This window comes from Postia placenta, assembly GCF_002117355.1.
Source record: "Postia placenta MAD-698-R-SB12 unplaced genomic scaffold POSPLAscaffold_14, whole genome shotgun sequence".
NCBI lineage: Eukaryota > Fungi > Basidiomycota > Agaricomycetes > Polyporales > Adustoporiaceae > Rhodonia > Rhodonia placenta.
This window is the reverse complement of record NW_020169845.1, coordinates 65,949-88,820: the sequence shown is the minus strand read 5'-3', so window position 1 is coordinate 88,820 and position 22,872 is coordinate 65,949. Positions and strand designations below refer to the sequence as shown.

Here is a 22,872-nt window from a genome sequence, read left to right as displayed (position 1 = left end):
CACATGAACATAGTCGGCATCGGGTCTCTGCCGCTTTCTGTACTGCATAGTCGACAATCGTGCACTCCAAATCTCCCGCGAATGCATCAACAGAGGTCGTCAACGCCATTATCTCCATTGTCAACCCACGTGTTTATCTCGCCTGGGCCTTCACTGAATGGCCTGCCTTACGTCCCATCAGCGGATCTCACGTCTTCGCCTAATCTCGTTCTTGACACGACTTCCGCGTCTCTCCTGGGAACTTGTACTCTTCTGTGTGTGCTTGCAATGGCACGCTGTGCCTCACAAGCCCGGGCAATGACGCCCGTAAGCAAGACGAGAACAGATAGGTACGACCTATATCCACATGCGAGCTTCGTAATCAAATTCGTCTGGGAATGACGAACGGTCTGCTGACCCGCCATTCGTGGCGGGGGCAACCAACTGCTCCGCTCGTCCTCACATAGCCATGTTCTCTGAATTGGGAAGTGCCAATCTCGCTTGGTCCCTGTTCGAAGCTATGTCGTGCTGACGGCCTGTGATTAGATTCATCTTCGCGCTGACGCTATTCCGCTCAGCTGCTCTAAACGTGCAAACGTGCTTTCGGTCACCGGGAAACGAGGCAGACGCTAGGCTGTACTGTATGCCCCTCGGTCGCGTCGTGCCACCCAGCCTGCGACGGTCTCAATAATGCAGTCACTGTGGCTTGATACGCGTGTTGCGATGTGCGAGGGGTTCGTGTTCTGTTGACCGCGCGGCCGGGGGGTGGCTGCTACGAGCCCTGGGAAGCCCTACTTCGTCCTAGCGCGTCAATCGTGTTCTCGATCACCACGTTTTGCGGGAATCTCCTCCGTCTGTCTTTCCTGCTCAGACGACCTTGATCCCGCACCGCCCTCTTGCCGAGCCGTAATGGAAGACGCGGTGCACGTGACCGCTCGACGCGCCCGCGCATGAGTTCGCGCCGCGAGTGCTCGGGATCGATTACGCCCCTTGCTTATCGGATCTTGGTACTCGTCCAGCGTCGAAATGCCAGAGAGAAAGAGCTGTTTCCTCCTGGCAAGCTATTCCTATCGCTATCTCTCCGCTGCCTCGAGGTAGGAGGCAAATGCTCCGAAGACGGGGCCTCACATTGAGCTGGAGCGCAGATGCCCTTCAGCTGGACAGTGCCTGCTTCGGCTTCTTTTCTGATACGGATTGTGGTAAGTGGACTGTTTCTTGAAGCGTTGACTCTGCATCTGTGGGCCGTGTGCTGGGAATACGCGCGGACTCAACGGTCAATTGCATTCATCTCATAGCCGACAGCACGGCTGCGGCAGGGACAGGACCCAACAGGCCCTGCGGACGCCGCAGTCGCTAGGCGCAAGGTCTTGGGCCATTGCCTTGTCCACAACAAGGTAGCGCTGGGTTCGCGCTAGGCTGCCAGTTCTTGGCGACACATCTTCGGTGCCAACAGCGGATCTTGACGTCGGAATTGTCTGCTAGACTGATGATGCCGACCGCGACGCCCCTCGTCCCGCACACATGCTGCTATGGGCAAAGGGTATGGTGTGCAAAATTACCATAAAAGGTATGTGTGGATGGTACAATATCTGCCTCGAGGCTCTTCGCCGGCCAACTTGTGGAAGGCCCTGATCCCGTGATTGACGCCGTCTATGTGTCAGCGCAGCTATGGCGAGAAGAGCGACCATCGGGTCAACTGTACATGGGCTGTTGGCGGCCATAGGACTCCTTTTGACGGCGGAGCGTCTCGTATGTAAGTGGGATCATTTTGTTCTCTTCTGGGGTACGAGGCGGTGGGATATCAATCACGAGTGGCAGCCTTCTTTACGACGGAATTCCGGCTCGGTTGTGGGAGTTGGACTGCTGGTGAGTGCGACGTATCTCCACTGGTAGGAGGGGCACTCGCGGGAGGTACTATATTACGGCCGAGAGGCGAGCGGTGTCCGCGCAATGTGCAGCTCGTCAGTGGCGATCGCGGACGGCCGGAAACCGACGACGAAGCTGCTGTATGAGGGCTAGCGTCTGTGCGGACGCCCGGGACGACGTCGGCGGAAATGGTGCCCTGGGGAACGCATTTAGCCTGGGATGGGGCCCACCGCATGCTACGGTCGTCTCATGCATAGCGATCAGTGTACGGGCACGTGTGGGTAGAGAATATGAAGCACAAGGGCGAGCCGAGCTGTGCGGACCGTCCATGCTGGGCACGGAAGACTCGGATCGGACCTTGTGATGGTCAATAGAACATAGCGGGCAAGGTTAGAGTCCAATAGTCCTGATTTGAATGCCACTTGAATGCTACTAGAAATTCCAACACAGACGCTTGAATGCCTCGTAAGAAGTTGTATTGAATGGCCCGCTGGTGGCACCGCCGCGGAGTTTGAACCGGCGCAACGTGCCTGTGAGAGCAATTTGTCCTGAGCGGGCATTTATTTGGGCGGAATTGGCGAAATTCGTGTAAATATTGGCGCAGCGCATTTCGTGAAGACGGATTCGTCCGCATTCTTCTGACGCTCTCCATCGGCTCTATTTTCCCTATAACCGTCCCCCTTCCCCTGTATCCTCTGATTTCCCTCTTCCTGCCCTCCTTACGCCTGGTCAATGCCCTCCATTCTCAACCTCAAGTTCAAAGTCGGTTCTGCGTCTTCACGGACGTCGGAAACAGGACTTACTTCTTTGTTTTTTTCCTACATAATAGGGTAACAAGTCCTTCGTGCCTTTCAGTAACCTCGGCGATGTCGACTCGTTGACGATGACCTGGAAGGCATGTTTTGCCTTTTAATGGGTTCGCTAGCCTGTCTCAATATTTTTAAAGGTCTGCACCAAGGTAGCAAGCTTCTTGGAGCAGGGACAACGCCTGGAGAACTTGAGTTGGAGGCTGTGGCACCTCCAGAACCTCATGGTCGACACAGACAATGCAAAGTCAAAGCGCGACTTCAAGAAGCTGTCCAAGTGCATGGGGGACAAGCTTGATAAGGAGAAAGGACGGTACGAATGTTTTTCTTGCTATCACAATACCCTCTGACGTGTGTCGACGTCTTTAGCAGTATCGAAGAGTTGCAAGCGCCAGGCTTCAAACGCAACCATTCCACGGAGCTCATCCAGCAGCGTGCAGCTGAGAAGGAACGCGAGCGATTGGCGAACCAGAACGGCAGGCCCGGGACGATTCACCGTATGCAGTTCACCTTCAGCGTCGACCAGCCTGCCCCGCCGACTGCGTCCGCTGCGCCGGTGAAGAAGCCCGACCTCAAGCCGTCTGCCGAGTTCAAGGACAATGCTCTCAAGCGTGGTAGGCCAGCTGCCCGTGCAGCTGCCCACGACGATACGAGGACCACGACAACTACCTCGAACTCTACCTCGACCTCGAACGACAATACCACGGAGCCTCCCCTTACTCAGCGTGGCCGCAAGCCCGCTCCCTCCAACGACGACTCGCGCAGCTCAGGGTACACCGACGACATTTATCAGAACGCCGCCCTCCGGTTCCCGTCTCTGTTCTCGAACGACTTTGGCCCTGCTGCGCTTCTGTATCCCACGCCTACGCTCACGACCCCCATGACCTACGGCGAAGGCGTTGGGCTTGGCACCCACTCTAGCTCTGATGGATTCAGTATCCCTCGTCCCACTATCGAGCTCCCTCTTGACGAGCTGCTCAATGCGGACAGCCCTGGAGGCTGGGCGATTGGATTCATGAACGCAGGTCATGACGGTCGCTCTTTGGAGCAGCAGGCGCAGGAGGACGTGGAGATGAAGCCGGAGCGGGAGATGTCTCTCGACACTTCGATTAGCTCCCGCGGGCAGAGCAGCGAGGACGACGAGGCGCTCCTCACATCCACTGCGGCGCTTAGGAATGTCCCCCCGCTCTCGACTCCCATTGAAGACATGGTCCCTCGCACGATCACTCCCACCCGGCTTGGTGGCTCCAACATGCAGAATAATGGCGATGCACTGGGCCATGGCCGCGGCAGCAGCAAACGACCATCTCTCAGCGTGCGCACACAGAGCGTCTCGACGCGCTCGTCTGGGCCCAGCGCCACACCCGTCAACGGTGCCAGCTCGACTGCGCAAAACAACAACAACTCTGCTCCCGGCGGCGTCAAGGCGGAGTGTTCCAACTGCGGTGCAACACATACTCCTCTGTGGCGCCGTGGCCTCAATGATGAACTGAACTGCAACGCGTGTGGGCTGTACTGTAAGCTGGTACGTGATCCTGGGTGCTTCGGGAAGCGCATATATGCTCATGAGAACGACCCCAAAGCACAAGCGTCCTCGGCCGAAGTCCATGCGGAACAACCACGGAGAAGGCCGCACGCAGAGCGCCCCTCGTCAAGAGTCACAGGAAGTTGTTGGTGCGTATATGCGCTATTTTACGTCGTCTTCGGCGATGCGAGCTCACGCACTCCCACATTAGCTCAATGCTATAACTGTCATACCACAGCCACCCCCTTGTGGCGAAAGGATGACGAAGGCAAGACAGTGTGCAATGCGTAAGTGATGATATGCGGCTTTGTTTTTCACATCAGTGTCCTAATGACCCTCTTCTCTCGCGCCTATTCGTGTTGGAATTAGTTGCGGGTTATAGTAAGTGTCGTATCGGCCTTCCATTCGGCATGCCGCTGACGCCTATTACGTCTTATGTAGTTACAAGCTCCACGGCTCTGCTCGTCCTATCTCCATGAAGTCGGATGTCATTCGCAAGCGCGCACGTCATGACGCTCGGCGTGCAGGCAATGGCCCGTCCGAGACGCCCTCGGCCAGCCCTGGCGCGAGTCGTCGCGCCTCGCCAACGATGGACGCCACGCCGACTTTGGCTCCAGACTCCACGACGCAGATGTACAACAACGTCAACGGCGACGAAATGGAGTATCGGACGTCAATGCAGTCGGAGCTCATGGGCGCGCTGGGCGGCAGCCAGAACGGGCCGTACTCCGGGCAGAACTACAACTTCAATTCCTATTCGGCGTTTCCGGGGCCCTACCACCCCGACTATCTGTCGCAGATGTACAACCCACCTGCGGACGCGCTGCCCTTCGCCTCCGGTGACCTCTCGGACGTGGACAACTCGGGTGGTGAGACGCGAACAAACAAGCGCCGCCGCTTGAGTAACGACTCGGCGTCAGAGCCTCCATCGTCTGCGGTCTCGTTCAGCTCGTACTCCGACTCGTTTACATCGGCGTCGTCATCTACCTCGCAGTCTCAGCGCTCGTCCATGGACTTCGCGTACAATCCGTATGGGTCATACGGTATACTGCGTGGCAACAGCATCAACAATGCCATGTGGCATCCACCTATGCTGCCGCCCGACAACACGAACTCGCCGCATTCATTCGTACATCCGCCGATGGTCGCGTCGGAGCAGTCACCAAACATGTTTTTGCATACGCAAGGACTCCACCACGACGACACGGAGTCTCTGTTCGCGACCTACCTGCACCCGCCTATGCTTCCTCCTGACGATTCGCCTTCGATGAATGGTCTGCAGCTCCACCCTCCCATGCTGCCGAACGAGTGGAAGGGCTCGAATCACACCGACTTCTACGACACGCCCATGGTGACTTTCTAACGATCCGGACGACACAACGCAGCATCCGCATTCCCACATTCGCGCTCAAGGACGTTCGCATGTAGTCAATGATTACTTTACAGTTCTCTTGCGTGCGCGTATGCGGGAATCGTCGTTGTCTGCGGACGGTGGCTGCGCATGCGTAATTGGTATTCGTCTCATTCCTCTTCCCCCTCGTCTTGCTTCTCCCGATGTTCCCCCATGTAGATGTCTCTTACGCTATCCGTGCTATTCGCATCCCGGTCCGAGCATCACAGTCTCTGCAGCATCGTCTCTGCTATCCACAACATTCTCTCCGTGTTCTTCCTCTCCGTTGTCTTCCGTTCCATTCTGTGCCTTTAGCTTAGCAGCTCTCACTCCCGTTATAGCCATATCTCGACCCGTCTCTTTCCTCTGCGGCAATATTCCTCTCCCTTGCCTTCCCTGTGTCATCGTTGACTCTCCCTCCGACAATCTGTTTCCATCTATCTATATTGCCTTTAGGGTGTGTATGACAAGGTAGCAGAGTTCTCGCGAAGGGCTTCGCGTATCAAGCCCCGAATAGATATTTATTCGGCGACTCTGACGTTGCAACTATACCCCAGTCCTACGTGCTTCTGTATTCATACGTAACCAATCTATGCTTTATGCCATATGTACCGAACTACCTCATTGTGCGCACGAGTCCGACGGCCCTCGAGAATGATCAACTTCAAATGCGTCTGGTACGGCAGGTAGGTTGAGCGGTTCGTCTTGTGTACATGGACGATCTCACCAATTCGTGCACGCGGTCATAATTCATCTCGGCGAATCTCATCCCGCTGTTGCGCTCAACGCTGCGCAGATCGTCCATACGTTGCTCGCCATACAGTGCTCGCGTGTCTGCGCGCATTGCATTGCCTCAGCCTGCGAGGAGCTCTCGTGACAGACGTACCTCATGCAGCCCGCCTAGCATGGGAGTTTGCGATGCACGCAACGACGAGGCTTGCGTCATGATGGCGCTGGGGAAGCCCGAAGCTGGTAGCAGTATCCCGGCTGTAGTAAGATTGCATAATTGCCCCGATGCCCAGAGGCCCATCAGTCCCACAATCGAAGGGATTTCGTTCAACGTGCGCGGCATGCGTCACGGCCGAAGTACTAGTGCGAACGCTGCCCATAATACCACCACGGAGATCGGCGCATCAGAATATTGCGAGCGAGCCATCCACTTTCGGGAATGGGGTACGTTCGCCGCACTTGATGTATCGTTGTACGTGTGATTTGCTCGCGACAACTTCCTAGACATCCCACTGTTGATTGAACTCCCATCAGCATCAGCGAGTAAGATAGCCTACGGGCGATGACACCTACATCCGTAGTCCATACAGGATGACGCGCCAACGTGCTATTACTGGCGTGAGGATCCTCGGCTGACGGTCGTGCGTCAGGACCCGATCCCCCTGTGATCAGCGCCCTCGTATCAGGCAGGACACGAACGGTCAGCGTGTATACTACCTCGAGGCACCGGGGCTCGGCGTGCTGGCCCGGCGGGGGAAGGAGGCAGAAAGAGGCAAGGGCGCACCGGAGGGGCGGGACCTCTATCATTGGGCGTGATGATGATATCAGAGCACCCTGGTACAGCATCCGGAATGGGTGCGATAGCTCGCCTCGCGGAAACGTTTCGTGCAGCGACATCCGGCAAAAAACACAGGGCGGATGACAGAAGGTGTGCAAGCGAAGCGAATCCCCGGTGCATGGTTCTCGTAGACTAACGTAGAAGGTGGGAGGGCTGGGATAGTCGATATGAAGACCCCATCAGATGATTTGTCCAGTTCCTGTCGGTTGTGGTCAGCATTCATTGTCGACATCGAGACGGTGTACTGACGGTCCCCAACGCACCCCTGATACGCTCCAAATCCCAGGTATACGAGCTCGGTGAGCGTATACGTTCGTAGGACGGAGCCTGCCCAGCCTGCCAAATGATGCGACTCTACGCGAGACCATGTGGACTCATCGTAAGAGTATGATTCCCACTGGCCGCTCAGAAGTACCCTCTAACTGCGCGACGACGACCGTCATGAACTAATATGACGTCAGAGCATCGGTGGCAGATTTCAGCATGGACTGCCTTCAAAGTGACTGTTCTGTACCATTCATAAATACCGAATGAGACGCTTCGAAGGGCGGAAGAGATAGGTGGACTCAATCCAGGGGAGTGCTATATGTCCCGTCTGATCTTTCCCTGTGATTCCTCTGTCAACCCAAATGTATATCGGAGTGAATAATGAGACATGGACCCACGCTTGAATTGCAGCGACTCAACAAGTTGTACATATATACCTTGCAATATCTAGCCGCGGCCGTGAGCACAGTGTCATAAGGCATGAGGGACACCCATAAGGTAGGTGTACAGACTATCGACCCCCTTCGCGATCGGCGGAAGGAAGTTGGCAAGAACGCACTAATGGTGGCGGCCATGATGAGTGCAGCGAAATGTCCGATATCGACCAATATCGACAACATTGCTCAGTGTCTTAGAATGCTGCTTGCCACGCCATGACCGGGTGTTCATGGTGTTGGACAGACACGAACGATGCGTCATCGAGAGTCCTCCAAGTGGTTATATATAACAATTTTCTGCAAGCTTCAACACACCCGCTACTGATTCCGTACTCGAGACCGCGAAGCGGCAGATAGCAGTGAATGATCATTTGCCGCATCCACTCCGAGGGTGTCAAGATAATGCAAGGAAAATATTGGACTGCGACGGAGGGCCGTCGGCAGTCGCGTTATCCATCAAAGGCACTACGTAGGTGAACATGTTGCTAGGTACTGACACGGAGCCCCTGAATCGAAGGAGGCGCACCATGCGCCTCCACCAGCTAGCGACTGGCTCATGCCGACTAGTATCTCGGCATGACCGTACGTACCTTTGCATTTGAATTCACAGTAATGCACGCCAATGTAGCTAGGAGCTCGAGGCTATATTTTGAAACCCCGACGATTGACCTGCGTAGAGCAATTAGCACTGATCATTCAACAAACGGTGACCACAATTCAATGCAATGGAAATAAATCAGAGCAATACAATATCGACATGCACATAGTATGTGATTCAGACAGGGATAACTGAATGCAATTAGACTCATCATACGCAAACACCGGCGTAAGGACGATTTGGAAAATGTACTCACCAACGTCGTCGCCTGATTGGGCATGTGGGGTCGCATCCACGGATCACATCATGTCTTCGCCCTCGAGGCTACTTCTAACATTTCTGTCAACTGCACCGTAAGCATTTTCAGCTGACAGGATGTTTCAGATAGTAAGACGATTGTGAAGGGACACCAGAGTAGACATTTGTTGATTCGGACGCAAGGTTCAAACGTTCAAAGTTTACAATGCCGGCAGTTTAGGGCAAGCTTCCACACCCCATGGCTGAGATTCACCCGATATTCACATCCCTGATATACACTTCCATCCTTGCTCTCGATACGATCTATCACGACAATGATACAGACTCGGTGTTCGCTACGGACTAGTTGCTGCGGGTACTATATAACTTTCGAACGGAAAGTAGACCCAATAAACCAGTCGCTCAACTTTGATCCCGCCAATTGAATTCGAACTATGCTATACCAACGGAATGATTCTGCATGACCGCTATCACAGCTATCGAAAACGATTCGGATCAGGGCTATCACGACGCCTGTGCCCATGCCGTACGCTGCCCCCACATGCACCGGGATTGATCCCCTTGGCCTATCATGCATGACCTTTGAAATAAGCATATTTATATCGCCGTATGCGAACTCGTCGGCGGTCCGTCGCACGGTGCGGTCTTCCAGCTCCTTCACGCAACATGACTCGTCTTGGGTTCGCCGTTGTGGTCGCCTCGATGGGCGGCGCGTTGGCGCAGACATGGTACGTGTATAGCAAGGTGTTGCGCAGGAGATGCCTCACGTCAGTCGCTCCCACGCAGGTGTGGCAAGAACTATATGGAGGGCTCGCCAATCGTGCCGCCAGGCGGGCAGTTTCCCATACCAGCGACGTCGTCCTCGCCGCTGCTAGCATTCCGCTGCGCGCCTGCCATCAAGCCATACTTGCCAGAGGATGCGCTTACGCCTACGGCGATCCTCATTGACACGCCCATCGTCTACTCCGAGATCGCAGGCACAGCTCCTGTGGGTATTCCGGAAGAGGGCCCACTGGGTGTGCTCTCTGTAAGCATTGAGTCGGAAGGCAAGCTACTCTCCACGGGCATTGTTCCTCTGAACGCGACGAAGTTTGAGCTGCCGTTCTCCCTCCTCGCGCTCGAGCCGAAGAAGGGGACATATGATGTGACGTGCTCTGCGACCTATGCGACGCTGAGCGGAGTGGAGACGTTCACCGCGTCGGCGGAACTGGCGTATGCGCCCTCACCCACGGACGGCAGCTCCGTTGTAAAATTGGATGCGCGTACGGGTGCGTTACTCGCTAAACCTGCGACGGGCAAGGGTGGTGCATACGAGACTGTGATGCCTGTTGGATTCTATACTGCGTTCGCCGACTATCTCGCAGCGAACCTATCCACGATCAACGAAGCAAAGGAGAAAGGGTGAGTCGACCGGTCGAAGGTATGTGTGCCTGTATTGACATGTTGTTAGTTATACTATTGTGCGTGCGGCGGATGCCGTGGATGGCAGCCTCCATCTGACCTCGGAGTAGATCCACCCCATTCCTGTATATGACAACCTTACGCAGCTGCAAGAAGTTATCACGCGCATGGAAGAAGTCGGTATGTACCTGATGTACGACATGCGATGGTAGGTGTGCCACGATATGCCCCCTTCCTATACTCAACGCGTCGCAGGACATATATGAACGACACCTCGGTTACGGAGCAGGTAAACTTGGTGAAGAACAGCCCTGCACTACTGCTGTGGTACACAGGCGATGAGCCGGACGGCACGTCCGATCCGCTGAATGCGACCGCCCACACGTACGACCTCATCTACGAGCTCGATGGGTACCATCCTGTGTCGCTGTGCCTCAACTGCTACGACTATTACTGGAGCAACTACACGGCCGGGGCGGACATCGTGCTGCAGGATACGTACATGATCTCGAACAACGTCACGTTCTCCGTTGAGTGGGTCAGTGTATTTAGGACCATTTGTGATGGCAATGAGTTGACACAACAGGACAACAGCACACACCATGTACCGTAGACTATGGCTGCTGCGGATGTGACGACTGCAAGGGTGTCTTTGAGGACATCAGTGATCGCATGGATCTGTTCGCCTACCGCCTGTGGGTCAACGGCTGGGACAGGACGAAGGCAGTATGGACGGTGCCTCAGGGCTTCGGTGGGGCTGAGTAAGTGCTGCCATGCTGGATATAGTAGGAGATCATCTGAAGCGACTTCAAAAGGTACTGGCCGCGCACGCCCACGGGACAGGAATTCGTCGTGCAAAGTGTGCTCGGCATCAACCACGGTGGCATGGGTGAGTCTGATTCAGTCCCTCGCAATCTGCGTGTATTCTAACACGGCGCAGGCGTTGTATCCTGGGATGCACCGACCACGGACGACATCTGGGAGTACGGGTCGATGCTCGCGCAGTCGTCGTCGACGCTCAAAGAGTACATTATGAGCAGCGCCGCGACATTCCAGCACGTATTCTCCAACCAGATCGATATCGGACTGTGGACCGTCGGCGAGAAGACGCTCGTGCTCGCGACGAATCTGAACTATGCAAACGAGACGTTCGACCTTGCGACGGTGCCCGGGCTGAAGACGGCGCCGGTGGTGGAGGTGCTTAACAGCGGCGCGACACTGGAGGGGAACGTGATCACGTTCACGTCGGTAGGGACTGGTGGATTCATCTTGGGTTAAAATCTTGGACGCGCATAGTTTGGTAATGTATATTTGACAATCGGCAGATATGCACGAACATTGGTATAGCGAACCTCTCTGTTCTCAATGGATCAAAATTGCAGTTCTGGAGCAGCGCAATGGCAATGTGGGAAAGATGTTTGTTGGTTCCGATATCCATGTCGGATCTCTGTGAACAGCTGAGTTGAATTTTGTTGTATCGGAGAAGATGCTTAGAGCGCGTCCAAAAGCAAACATCACACCGGGCGGCTAACGGCTCACGCCGGGCTGACGTCTCCCATCACAGCTCGGTGTCATTTTCGCTGCCCCGCACCGTGCTCCTTTGATACTAGCGCTATGGTTCAGACTCGCTCTCAGACCTTGCAAAACGGCGAGAGCGGCAACTCGGAAGCCTAGAATCAGACAACTTCGCAATGTCAGGAGGCTTTAAGATCCACAGGAGCCCGGTGGACCACGGTAAAAGAAGACAAACTTGTCGAAGTTCTCAGCCAGCTTCTGCTCCCTCACCTTCTCCAGTTCCATCCTCTCGTCCATGCTCTGCCATCACTACATACTCACAGTCTCTTGCACCTTCTGACTCAATCTCTCTGGCTGGTCGGAAGCACAAAGCCAATTCTCCCATCTCGCATGCTTCTAAAAAACGCTACAGAGATGATCGGCTCCCTTGTCGGCTGGACGAACTAACTCAAACTATTCTTGCTATGATAAATCTACGAGTTAATCCTGGGCCATCAACACCTGCTACCTTGCCAGATGAATTTGACGAGGCAGCAGCAACGGTGGAGGCTGAGAAATGGCTTACCCCTTTACAAATCGTGATTGTTTTGGAATTTCTTTGGAAAAAGCAAAATGAACTTAAGAATTTTCTTTTGTTACCTGGATCTACTTTACGTCGTGCTTGGCTTCGTGATACTCTGTTTAATCATGATCATGGCGAAAGGTTTTCTGATATTAGCCCGGATGGCTGGAAGGATGACGATGATGCTAGACTTGATAGAATAAATCTGGAGTCTCAAATGGCCATGTAGCTACTATATGTTCATTTCTTGTACTTGATTTCATATTCTGCTTTTGAGACCAGCCACTGAGAACTTGGATAGTCTTTCTGAGATTGGACTAAGATCACCTCCCGAGCGGCTATTGTCCAACTTGTGCTACTCCGAGCCAGCGTCCATCTAGATTTACAATCTCCGCGACCCGAAACCTGCTGCCAGTGCACAGCGGCTGCGCTCGACTGCGTGTTCGACCAAATCCACAAAACGCATGTTTGGCGTGGAGTTAGAGCTTTGACCGTTACATCCATCGGTGGCAAGCATGTCAGGGAGCACAGTGGCGCTCGAGACAGCGCTCTTGACTGGATCAAGGTTGCTTACCTTCTACGCCTGCAGTAGAAAATATGGCTAACAATCTGCATATATGCTAGATTATGTCTCTTCTTTGCGTGCAGAAAGTACCTGCTACGTAATCTCTATCACGATCTCCAGGACCTCTCAGCGCACTCGTCAAACGACACCGGAATCCCACTGGATGACACAGGCGTTGAGCTCGATACACTGCCGACGTCCACAACGACTCCGTCGACGAGACGTGATGCAGTAGTAGTAGCAAAACGGCCGTTCCATTCAACAATCTCAAGGGCTATGTTCTCTTTGTGCTTCTCAGAGAGCTGCACCATGTTTCTGCTCCTAATGTGCCAAGCAATAGATATATTCCACGTCCGGTTCGCGTAAACCTTCAAACGGATCGCGGGCGAAGGCATTGACCACTCATTTCAGCGCACGACTTCTCAACTGGAATATCTCGCTATCCCTGCTATTAGCAGCCATCTTAGCTCTGATACCGTTGTCATATAGCCTCGTCTTGAGTGACAGTTCATCCAGAGGACCTGGTAAGCCAGCCTTATTTTGCGTACCGATACACGAGACTAACCTTGCATAGGAATGCATATGCGACAACGTCCATCCGCCCTGCGCGTATGCCTCAATATGGTACCCGTCGGCTTGTTCCTATTTTTCCTATCATATATTCCCCTGCCATCCGCACTACCATCGGCCAATATCGTAGTAACAGCTCTGTCGCGCCTGACCGTGTTGGGGACAATTATTTTGGGCGCCCTGTCTGGTTTCGGTGCTATCAATACGGCGTGGACTTTTTTCCCCGTGTTCTACGGTACCAATAAGTCGTCGACACTTCCTTATTCGATGTACCTCCCAGACTAATGCGCCGTGATTTTGTAGACCATTCCCCACGGAAGAAGACGTACGGATAGCAGACGACGGACTTCGCCGGATACAACATGATCTTTTACAGCGCCGCGCGGACGTGCAGAAGCTAGAAGCCGCTCAGGTATGCTATTTCTCCCGTCAGGACGCACAGTCGTCGACTCGTACTCCCCAGCAACCCGACCCGGATGCCAGCTGGTTCTCCAAGATGATGCCCAGCTTCAGTGGAGACCCTCGTAAGTCCTTGCTTCCGCTGACGCGCATATAACTCGACGTCATCCATCCTACCACAGAGCTCTCCTCGGTGCGGCAGGAACTCAGCGGACTCGAAGCGCTTGAGTACCAAATGTCCCGCAACCTCGAGCAACTCAAGCAGCGTCAGGCAGACGCCAAGTTCGCGCGGACGCTCGCCGGCAAGGCGTTCAACTGGGGCGGCCGCCTCTTCGCCCTATATTGCGCATACCGCATCATCAACGTGCGTTGTTCACGTTCCCCCAGCCTTGAACGATCTCTCAAAAGTGCTGACAGTCCATCCTGAATCTCCTGCTTCCCTCGCGCCGGTCGTCAGACCCAGAAGAGGCGGCCAAGGCAGGCGCGGACATGATCAGCATGGGGCTCGCGTACCTCGTTGGGCTCCTCCCGTCCGTGCACATCCCACCGGAAGACGTAGCTGTCATCTCTCGGCAGATCAGCCTCGCGTTGGTCGGCGTGATCATCCTGAGCAGTTTGCGCCTTGTGCTACGCGGCGTGGCGAGAGTAAGTGCACCGCGTGTTGTAGTCAGCCTTTGCTCAGCTGTGTCTGCGAGCATAGGTCCTGCGTGTGACGAGTCGTAATTTGGGCGCGTCGCTCATGCTGCTTATCCTCGCGCAGCTGATGGTAAGTTTCCGCTATCATCTGACTGCTGACGTTGTTCACCTGTGGTATAGGGTATCTACCTGCTGTCGACGCTTGTTCAGCTGCGCACATCGTTCCCGCCACCACCAGTGCGACCAGACACAGGCGCAAACGAGGACTCAGTGAACCTATTCTCAACATTGCCTGAGTATCAACTATTCGGCGCGCTGTTCGATGGCTCATTCTTAATTGCGGCTGGCGCAAGCGCTCTCGTGCGGTGGTTCAGCGATAGGATCAACAGACTGAGTGAAGAATAGACATCGATGTATGATACACTTTTATATTCTTTTTGCATTGTGATCTACTGCAACAGCACAACACGTCCCCCGATGATGGTAGCACAACAAAGACAGCACAGAATGTAGGCAAACCAGAATCAGACAGAAAATGCAGGAAAAAAAGTCTACTTGAACTGTGCGAGGATCATTCATCAGCACCGTCATTGATCAATAGTAGAGCGATGCGAGCTTACGTTCTTGCCATCCACCCACTTCTTGCCGTCGATCTCAAGATCCCAGGCGAGCGCAGCCTCGAAGAACGCCTTCTGTTCGGCGTTGCTCAGGTCGAGCTTTACGTACTCATACGACTCCCAGTCAGGCGCGACGTCGACAACGCCCTTGACGTCCTGCCCGCGTAGGATGAGGGCACCACTGATGATCGAGTCGTTGGTCTGCCCGAGAACACCGACCGAACCGAACAGGTATTTGCGAGATGCCTCCAGACGGTTGAAGAAACCACCAATCTGGTTTGACGACATGAATGTCTGCGTGAGCTCGTTGTTGTACTTGAAGTCCACGCGCCACGCGGAGAAGCCCTCCGCGTCGAAGCTGCGCGTTCGCCATTAGCGTGCTAGATCAATAAATACACATTGCATAGAACGCACTGCTCGTAGAACCACTCAAGCGCTCCGCCAGCGCCACGCGTCTCCTTGTTGGAGTACGCGCGCTTCCAGTCCTCCAAGTTGAAGGTAGACTTGGGCAATGAGTCAAGCGGGTTCTTCGCCTTGGGCTCCTCCGGCACGAGGATGTCGTCCTCCTCGTCGTCCACCTCCTTTGCCTTGGGTTTCTTCTCAGCCTTAGGTGCGGGTGCTGCTGCGGGCTTTGCTGCGGGCTTGGGCTCCTTCTTCTCCTTCGCGGGGGGAGTGTACTGCCGCGCCTTCTCGCAGAACTCGGTCTCGCCGAAGACTGCCTTCAACGACGGGTGGTTGACGATGGTCTCGTAGTGTCGCAGGAGGTTGGGGAGTTTCGCGCGCAAGGGCGCGTCGATCACGAACGAGCACTGGCGCTGGACAACGGACGCAAGCGTAATGTCAGCGACGGTGATGCGCTCCGTTGCGAGGAACGTCCGCGTCGCCAGGTGCTTCTCCACGGTATTGAGTGCACGCTCCAGGCGCTCAACCATGGTGGTGTGAACCTACGCAAGATATCAGATGACCCTTGTTGTACGCTCGGCCTGATGACATACTGGCTTGGTGTAGGGTGTGATCGCGCCAATGAGAAGCTGGAAAATGATGCGCCCAGGCGCATTGAGCTCGCTGTCGGTAAAGGCGGACCACTGGTCAACCAGAGCAGCCTCCTTGATGTTGGAGCCTAAGAGAGTAGTGTTGGGGGCTAGCGAAGCAACTGAGAAAGCAGTGTCAATGAAGTTCGCGCTCAAGCGGCTAATGAAGCAAAATGGTGAAAAATCAGATCAATGAATGGATGCTCGACACGGCCTCCAAGAGAGGTTAAGACAGGGATAACTGATGTGATATATTCTCGTCCTGTAAAACCAGCACGTCCGGACGTCGGATACTCACTGTAACGGGCGATGGCCTGCGTCTCGAACAGCTTGAAGCCATCCGTAGTCTCTAACGCGGGAATCTTGCCGTGGGGGAACTTGGCGAGGAACGCAGGGGTTTTGTTCGTTTCGAAGTGCACGTATGTTTCGGGCAGGTCGATGGAGAGGCCGGCGAACGCTACGATCGCACGGATCTGTGGTTTATGTTCATATTGGCTAGCACGAGATTGAAAATCGAAGCGAGAGCTCGCACCCTGCGTCCGTAATCCTGCTGGGGAATTGTCCAAAGGGTGCCAACGGAGGTCATTTTGCAAGGAGATGAGGGACAAGGATTAAAGTGAAGATGTCTTTAACGATAACATGAAAAATGGAGTCAGTCCATCTCCACGTGCATCGCATCGCTTTAGGGCAGGGCGTTTGGCACTCGAGCCGCACATACATCTGATGCACACCACAACTTGCGTAAGGATCCATGGTTGTCGGAGACCTACGATGTCTTCCATTTTGTGTGGAAAGTCATACCAGAAAGCGCATCCCGGCCTGAATGCTGCATCGTCCGTTGACGTCACGTGCATCGTGCATCGTGCGCAATTCGGTTTGCAAAGAGACACCCCGATTGACCAGAGAGATTTGCAAGCCATTAGCTGCGAGGAATACACGGACGACGCATCGCCTTGAGAAAGACAGGGGAGTGTCGACTTGGAAGTTCGATCCTCAGCGCCATCTGGCTATATCAGGTAGAAGTCTCTCCCAAAAAGGCAAAATGCGACAATCTCGGTACGGGCGCGAGCGTATCCAGGCAATCTTGGGCCACATTGCCGACGACAGATCAGCAGCAACTTAAGTCGGTGAGCCCATGCTGGCTTGCGCCCTGGACGTACACGCTACAGCATAAATGAAGTGAGCATGATTTCAACAGTCCAAACACATCGCACGCCAACCACGTCATAGTCGATTCGTGACCACAATAATTAGCGTGTAGACAGAGGTGATGGCTACTCGTGCACGCATCTTCCTGCTCATTCACGCGCACCGTCTTTTCTGTATGAGTCCGACGCCAAACTGCAAAGCGATGTCAGACCTGAACATTGTATCTGGCGGGTCCCCAAACACAAGAAGCATTGTTGGCTCGTAGCTATCTGCCTGAGGTAGAACGTGTTTGCACGGTCCAGTTCTGTCGGACTTATCCTGTTTCAGAGACACAACACGGCAAATACGAGCCCCGGTAACATCGCGTTGGTAGAATTATTCAGTATACCAATACGAACCGTACAAAAGCGCCCTCGCATCACAGAGGGTCGGTGAAGGTACTCACTGCATCTTACCTATACAACTACCAATTGCCAAGAGTACTAGCTCTCATGCACCGTAGCGGGGAGACCTTCCAGCGTACTCAGATCATAGTGGCGCAAGAAACCCAGGGACCCTCAAGCTTGATGCAGAATCACGTAAGATAGAGTTCAATGATGTTTCACATTGGGAATGAAATGGGTGGGCTTGACATTATACACTGGACCTTCGCTACTTGCACCATGCGTCTCGGAGCCACTAGCAGATGAATTTATTATGGCACCCGTCTAGATACCGTTGTACGTACCTCCCTGTCATGGACAGCTACCGGCGAGTCCAACGCTGATAAGCTGTCAGTACACGACCGCTCAATGAACGAACGCGCGAGGCTATGCATAGCAATCAAAGCATCACAAATTCGACATCAGCAATGTGTAATTCAGATGGGAATGACTGAACTGGGCTCATCATATGGAAACAGAGTATCAAAGTGGAGGCGAGCATAGGCATGGCTAATACTCAGTCACGAGTCACATTCGAATGCAAGGAGAAGGGCCCCTGATTATCGTGATCACATCTCAGTCGTTGCAAATGCCTATACACCTAGCCTTGGGATGTGCCGTAACAATGTGCACAGTCCGAATGTATGCGCATGAGGTAACATGCAAGTGACACTCGTCCGAATTGTGGAAGTCAAATGGTCTGCTTTAGGGCAAGCCCTTATCAGACAACATAACGGCTTGATATAAGGTTGTGCTTTGACTTATTACGTTTCCACCACTCATGCTTCCTTCCGATTTCGCTTTTGTGTGGCCTAGTCCAGTCAATGCTAGATCACATAAATGAGCGTATTGAACGCAGCTTCATATATCTGAATCAGCAAGTTGTTGCGTGAGATGAATATCGTTGCATACAACCAGCCAGCACGCAGGGCAGACACTAGAATGCCACGGTGAGGGCGCGATCCTGGGCCATTGCTGTCACCCAACCAGACATCGAAGGTGCTGCTCGGCTTCAGGGTCATCACGACGCCTGAGACCATGCTGCACCATTCGACAAGCCTCGGGTCTTGTTTCCCCGATTCAAATCCTCATTTCCTTTTTCTGAAACCTCAAGTTGTGTATATATGTCCTACCATATGGGGTCCATAATGAGGTAGCCTGGTGTACGATATGCTTCGTCTTGGGCTCATCGCTGTATTCGCCTCAGCGGGGGCCGCGTTGGCGCAGACATGGTATGCCCATAGCGTAAATTATTTCTAAACGGACGGCCTGACATTGATCTACAGGTGCGGCAAGAACTACATGGAAGGCTCGCCAATCGTGCCGCCAGGTGGGCAGTTCCCCATACCCGCGACGTCGTTCTCGCCACTGCTAGCATTCCGCTGCGCGCCTGTCATCAAGCCATACTTGCCAGAAGACGCGTTCACGTCCGCAGCGATCCTCATTGACACACCCATCGTCTACTCCGAGATCGCGGGCACAGCTCCCGTGGGCATTCCGGAAGAGGGCCCACTGGGTGTGCTCTCTGTGATCATTGAGGCGGAAGGCAAGCGGCTTTCTACAGGCATTGTCCCACTGAACGTGACGAAATATGAGCTGTCCTTCTCCCTCCTCGAGCTTGCGCCGAAGAAGGGGATATATGATGTGACGTGCTCTGCGACATATGCAGCACACAATGGGCTGGAGACATTCACCGCGTCAACGGAACTGGCGTATGTGCCCTCGCCCACGGACGGCAGCTCTGTCGTAAAGATGGACGCGCGTACGGGTGCGCTGCTCGCGAAGCCTGCTACGGGCAATGGCGGCGACTATGAGACAGTCCTGCCGGTCGGATTCTTCACGGGCTTTACTAACTACATCGCCGCGAACCTGTCTCTGATCAACGAGGCACAAGAGAAAGGGTGAGCAAAGAGTCGAGCCGTTCTGTGCTCCCTCCCCTCTGACCGTTGTCCTAGATTCAACATCGTGCGTGAGGTACCCGACGGCGCTTGCTGAGCGCGGCACTGACATGACAGACCAGATACACCCGATCCCGACGTTCGGAAATCTGACGCAGCTGCAGGAAGTCATCGCGCGCATAGAGGAAGTAGGCATGTATCTAATGTATGACATGCGATGGTGAGTGCGCTGGGACTCGCTCAAGTTCACGCGCCTGACGCGCCGTAGGGCGTACATGAACGACACCGAACTTACGGCGCAGGTAAACTTGGTGAAGAACAGCCCCGCGCTGCTCCTGTGGTACACGGGCGACGAGCCAGACGGCTCATCCGACCCGCTGGACGCGGCCGCCCACGCGTACGACCTCATCTACGAGCTCGACGGGTACCACCCCGTGTCGCTGTGCCTGAACTGCTACGACTATTACTGGAGCAACTACACGGCCGGCGCAGACATCGTGATGCAGGACACGTACATGATCTCGAACAACGCCACGTTCTCCAGCGAATGGGTGAGTGATCCTGCCATGCTTTGCGGGACCAACACGGCGAATGATCGTGAGTTTAGCACACGCCGTGCACGCCGGACTTCGGCGATTGCGGCTGCGACGACTGCAAGGGTGTGTTTGAGGACATCAGCGAGCGCATGGACCACTTCGCGTATAGGCTGTGGGTGAACGGGTGGGACAGATCCAAGACCGTCTGGGCCGTCCCTCAAGCATTCGGTGATGAAGAGTGAGTTGTCGTGTCATCATGCATATCGAAGCGGCAAGCTCAGCATGGGATGCAAGATATTGGACGGGGTGGCCTACCGGACCGGAGTTTGTGTTGCAGAGCGCGCTCGCCATCAACCACGGCGGCACAGGTAAGGTGGTCGCCCGCCGCTTTCCCGTGGCGGGTGCTGACTTTGTTCGTCGTCCTCAGGTGTCATCGCCTGGGCCGCACCGACCACGGACGACATCTGGGAGTACGCATCGGTGCTCGCGCAGTCCTCTGCGACGTTGAAAGAGTATATTCTGAATGATGCTGCGGTGTTCCAGCACGTATTTTCCAACCAGATCGATATCGGCTTGTGGACTGTCGGCGAGAAGACTCTCGTGCTTGCGACGAACCTGAATTATGCAAATGAGATGTTCGACCTTGCGACGGTGCCCGGGCTGAAGACAGCGCCGGTGGTGGAGGTGCTACACAGTGGGGCGACGCTGGAGGGGAGCGTGATCACGTTCACGTCGGTAGGGACTGGCAGTTTCATTTTCGGCTGAATAAACGTGGTATCTCTATTACTGCCAGCCAAAGTGCGGTCAAGCATGGGGAAGTATGGGCAACAAACCACCCACTTATCTCAAGTTTGTAGGCAGATCGCTCCTTACATGAAAGGCTGTGCATCATTGTCTGTACATCTTCTTCACCAGCAGACAACTTGACGAACGAAGGAATGAGGACTTTTTAGCCTGATAGAGAATGGTGCGACACGGGAGACAACCTGCGGCACATCCTTGACATGTATGCTAGACAACCCAGTATCAACCAACAGACTTGGACGAGATTGGTCCACCCTGGTGCAGTAAAGGAATTCATTTTACATTACATAATTGTTGACATTCCTAGAAGCAGCATTGTGTCGAGTATGTCGTGGTGGGACACCAGGGTGTTCTTGTGGTACAGGTCCAGGTGGCTGAAGTAGCAAATGACCTGCTCCAACCAGGTTGTGAACCAGCCTTCTCGGCGCCGGGCCACTCAACCGTGGAGAAACATTGCCCCCTAACCTGACCTCGTCGGTCACGTCAAACAGAGCCATATCATCGATGTAATGCATTTTCAGCCCTACGATATCAATCGCTCGATCAGCGGGTAAAACATAGTCAGAATAAATCAGTACTCCTTACCTTTGATTGTCGTCGGTAACTTGTCAAGGGGGAGGATGATCACAAGACGAAGCATTGTCAGGAATGTGAATAGAGCCGTGATATTGTCTTGGCGTTGGTCAGAATACTGGTGGTGTACAAAGCCATTGGCTCGCAACACTTTGAGCAATTCGCGGTAGGTATTTGCTGTAAATCGTTGTCATCGAATGAACAAGGATGGTGGCCTGTGAATGAGCATGGAGAAATAGCACATACAGCGGTGCGACTGCCATTCATAAGGAACAGGATCCTCCGAGGGATGTGTGTAAACATCATATGAGATACCCCAAGTGCCCACCGGCTGTGCCATAAGCCTGGGCAACTGGCCGAAAAGCCATTGCTGGTTGATATACGCCATACCAACTTTATGAAAGGGATAAGACTGGAGGAGGTAGTGCGAGATACACTGACGTGTCGCACTTTTGCCCGTCACATTGTAACGCATTAGACGGTGTCACAATGCTCCAATCTAAAGGTTGCTCTTGTTCCCGCACGAGAGACCCCCTTAGGCTCTGCGTATATTTAGCGAAATACTTCGGCATTTGAGAGGCTATTTTCCACTAGGGATTAGCGAGCGCAAAGTGTAGCAAGGCATGGGGGTTAAGCCTCGAGGGACTTGTCTCAACTTTTGTCACAAGGGTGCATCCGGAGACTCAATGAGTGCTGGAGACATTTGAAGCCCAAGTCATTCAATATTTGTTCTATACTATTAGCCGATATAACGAGATCTTCGGCCTACTCATGATGAAATCAAGTATCGTATCCGCAGTGTACATGGTAGCATCTCATGCCAGAGCCACCATTAAGTCAATAGACACTTGCCTCCTTGGCCTGCGCACATCATTGCGAAAACTGTAGTCAGCTTGCATCAGCACGAGTTGTAAGACCTCACGCGTGTATGCGACCTTCAGTCACTCATTTTTCAGGCTTAACGTACTGCTCCGCCCCGCCATACGCATGGTCTTCGCAATTGACAGGGCGTATGACAATGATATCTGCTGCGTTGCTGATCATTACGCCAAGATTGCTGCTTATGGGTGAGTCGACCTTGACCTTTGATCATACTAGTCTGTGTACTACATTGCCACATCATCCGGGGTGCACATCGCTTCAGCTGATCTCAGAGCGTTCAGCACATCGTGCTATTTTGATGATGAAGACCGATATGCAGTGTTATATCCGACAGGCTCTTACAGACCTCGACGGGGTTATGCTCACGATGACGATGTACTAGGATAGACAGCAATACCCGCTCAAAGTAAATTAATGGCGTGAAGGTGTGTACACACCGGCACCGTCCCAACTATGCTCGGACCATTGATCGACTTTAGCGACTATGCAGTTGCAAATCTCGGTCGCGTACATGAGGTACTATATATGTTAAGTCAGTCGGGCGGTCCTTCCTAAGTTCCTGTCGCGGCGTCGCGGCGGCGAACGCTGGAACGTTCTAGCACATGCCCTATTAGCGACT

The 22,872-nt window shown here is 53.9% G+C and overlaps 6 protein-coding genes across 6 annotated transcripts; 4 read left to right on the top strand and 2 right to left on the bottom strand.

Annotated features, from left to right (window-relative positions):
• Nucleotides 1–2,577: 2,577 nt before the first annotated feature.
• POSPLADRAFT_1049284 (hypothetical protein) lies at nucleotides 2,578–5,447 on the top strand (the record flags this gene model as incomplete). Its single annotated transcript, XM_024479703.1, has 8 exons — nucleotides 2,578–2,607; nucleotides 2,675–2,713; nucleotides 2,792–2,964; nucleotides 3,021–4,176; nucleotides 4,235–4,325; nucleotides 4,388–4,463; nucleotides 4,618–5,305; nucleotides 5,364–5,447. The coding sequence occupies 8 exons, from the start codon at nucleotides 2,578–2,580 to the stop codon at nucleotides 5,445–5,447; spliced, it is 2,337 nt and encodes a 778-aa protein (XP_024335244.1).
• Nucleotides 5,448–6,156: 709 nt separating this feature from the next.
• POSPLADRAFT_1049283 (hypothetical protein) lies at nucleotides 6,157–7,501 on the bottom strand (the record flags this gene model as incomplete). Its single annotated transcript, XM_024479702.1, has 5 exons — nucleotides 6,157–6,240; nucleotides 6,453–6,553; nucleotides 7,094–7,164; nucleotides 7,205–7,332; nucleotides 7,397–7,501. The coding sequence occupies 5 exons, from the start codon at nucleotides 7,499–7,501 to the stop codon at nucleotides 6,157–6,159; spliced, it is 489 nt and encodes a 162-aa protein (XP_024335243.1).
• Nucleotides 7,502–9,359: 1,858 nt separating this feature from the next.
• Nucleotides 9,360–11,372, top strand: POSPLADRAFT_1152424 (hypothetical protein; the record flags this gene model as incomplete). The annotated part of the gene is made up of 8 exons (XM_024486653.1): nucleotides 9,360–9,421; nucleotides 9,480–10,094; nucleotides 10,144–10,153; nucleotides 10,241–10,302; nucleotides 10,350–10,632; nucleotides 10,689–10,855; nucleotides 10,910–10,983; nucleotides 11,035–11,372. The coding sequence occupies 8 exons, from the start codon at nucleotides 9,360–9,362 to the stop codon at nucleotides 11,370–11,372; spliced, it is 1,611 nt and encodes a 536-aa protein (XP_024335242.1).
• Nucleotides 11,373–12,686: 1,314 nt separating this feature from the next.
• On the top strand, nucleotides 12,687–14,746 carry POSPLADRAFT_1049281 (hypothetical protein; the record flags this gene model as incomplete). The annotated part of the gene is made up of 10 exons (XM_024479701.1): nucleotides 12,687–12,736; nucleotides 12,796–13,092; nucleotides 13,148–13,242; nucleotides 13,311–13,533; nucleotides 13,610–13,718; nucleotides 13,770–13,830; nucleotides 13,888–14,069; nucleotides 14,123–14,350; nucleotides 14,406–14,471; nucleotides 14,522–14,746. 10 exons carry the CDS (start codon nucleotides 12,687–12,689, stop codon nucleotides 14,744–14,746), a joined length of 1,536 nt encoding a protein of 511 aa, XP_024335241.1.
• A 146-nt stretch (nucleotides 14,747–14,892) lies between these two features.
• On the bottom strand, nucleotides 14,893–16,575 carry POSPLADRAFT_1036144 (hypothetical protein; the record flags this gene model as incomplete). The annotated part of the gene is made up of 6 exons (XM_024477129.1): nucleotides 14,893–14,901; nucleotides 14,962–15,316; nucleotides 15,373–15,902; nucleotides 15,954–16,111; nucleotides 16,288–16,462; nucleotides 16,522–16,575. 6 exons carry the CDS (start codon nucleotides 16,573–16,575, stop codon nucleotides 14,893–14,895), a joined length of 1,281 nt encoding a protein of 426 aa, XP_024335240.1.
• A 2,155-nt stretch (nucleotides 16,576–18,730) lies between these two features.
• POSPLADRAFT_1153199 (hypothetical protein) lies at nucleotides 18,731–20,759 on the top strand (the record flags this gene model as incomplete). Its single annotated transcript, XM_024486724.1, has 7 exons — nucleotides 18,731–18,792; nucleotides 18,847–19,461; nucleotides 19,535–19,678; nucleotides 19,727–20,009; nucleotides 20,066–20,232; nucleotides 20,271–20,362; nucleotides 20,422–20,759. 7 exons carry the CDS (start codon nucleotides 18,731–18,733, stop codon nucleotides 20,757–20,759), a joined length of 1,701 nt encoding a protein of 566 aa, XP_024335239.1.
• Between the last annotated feature and the right edge of the window lie 2,113 nt (nucleotides 20,760–22,872).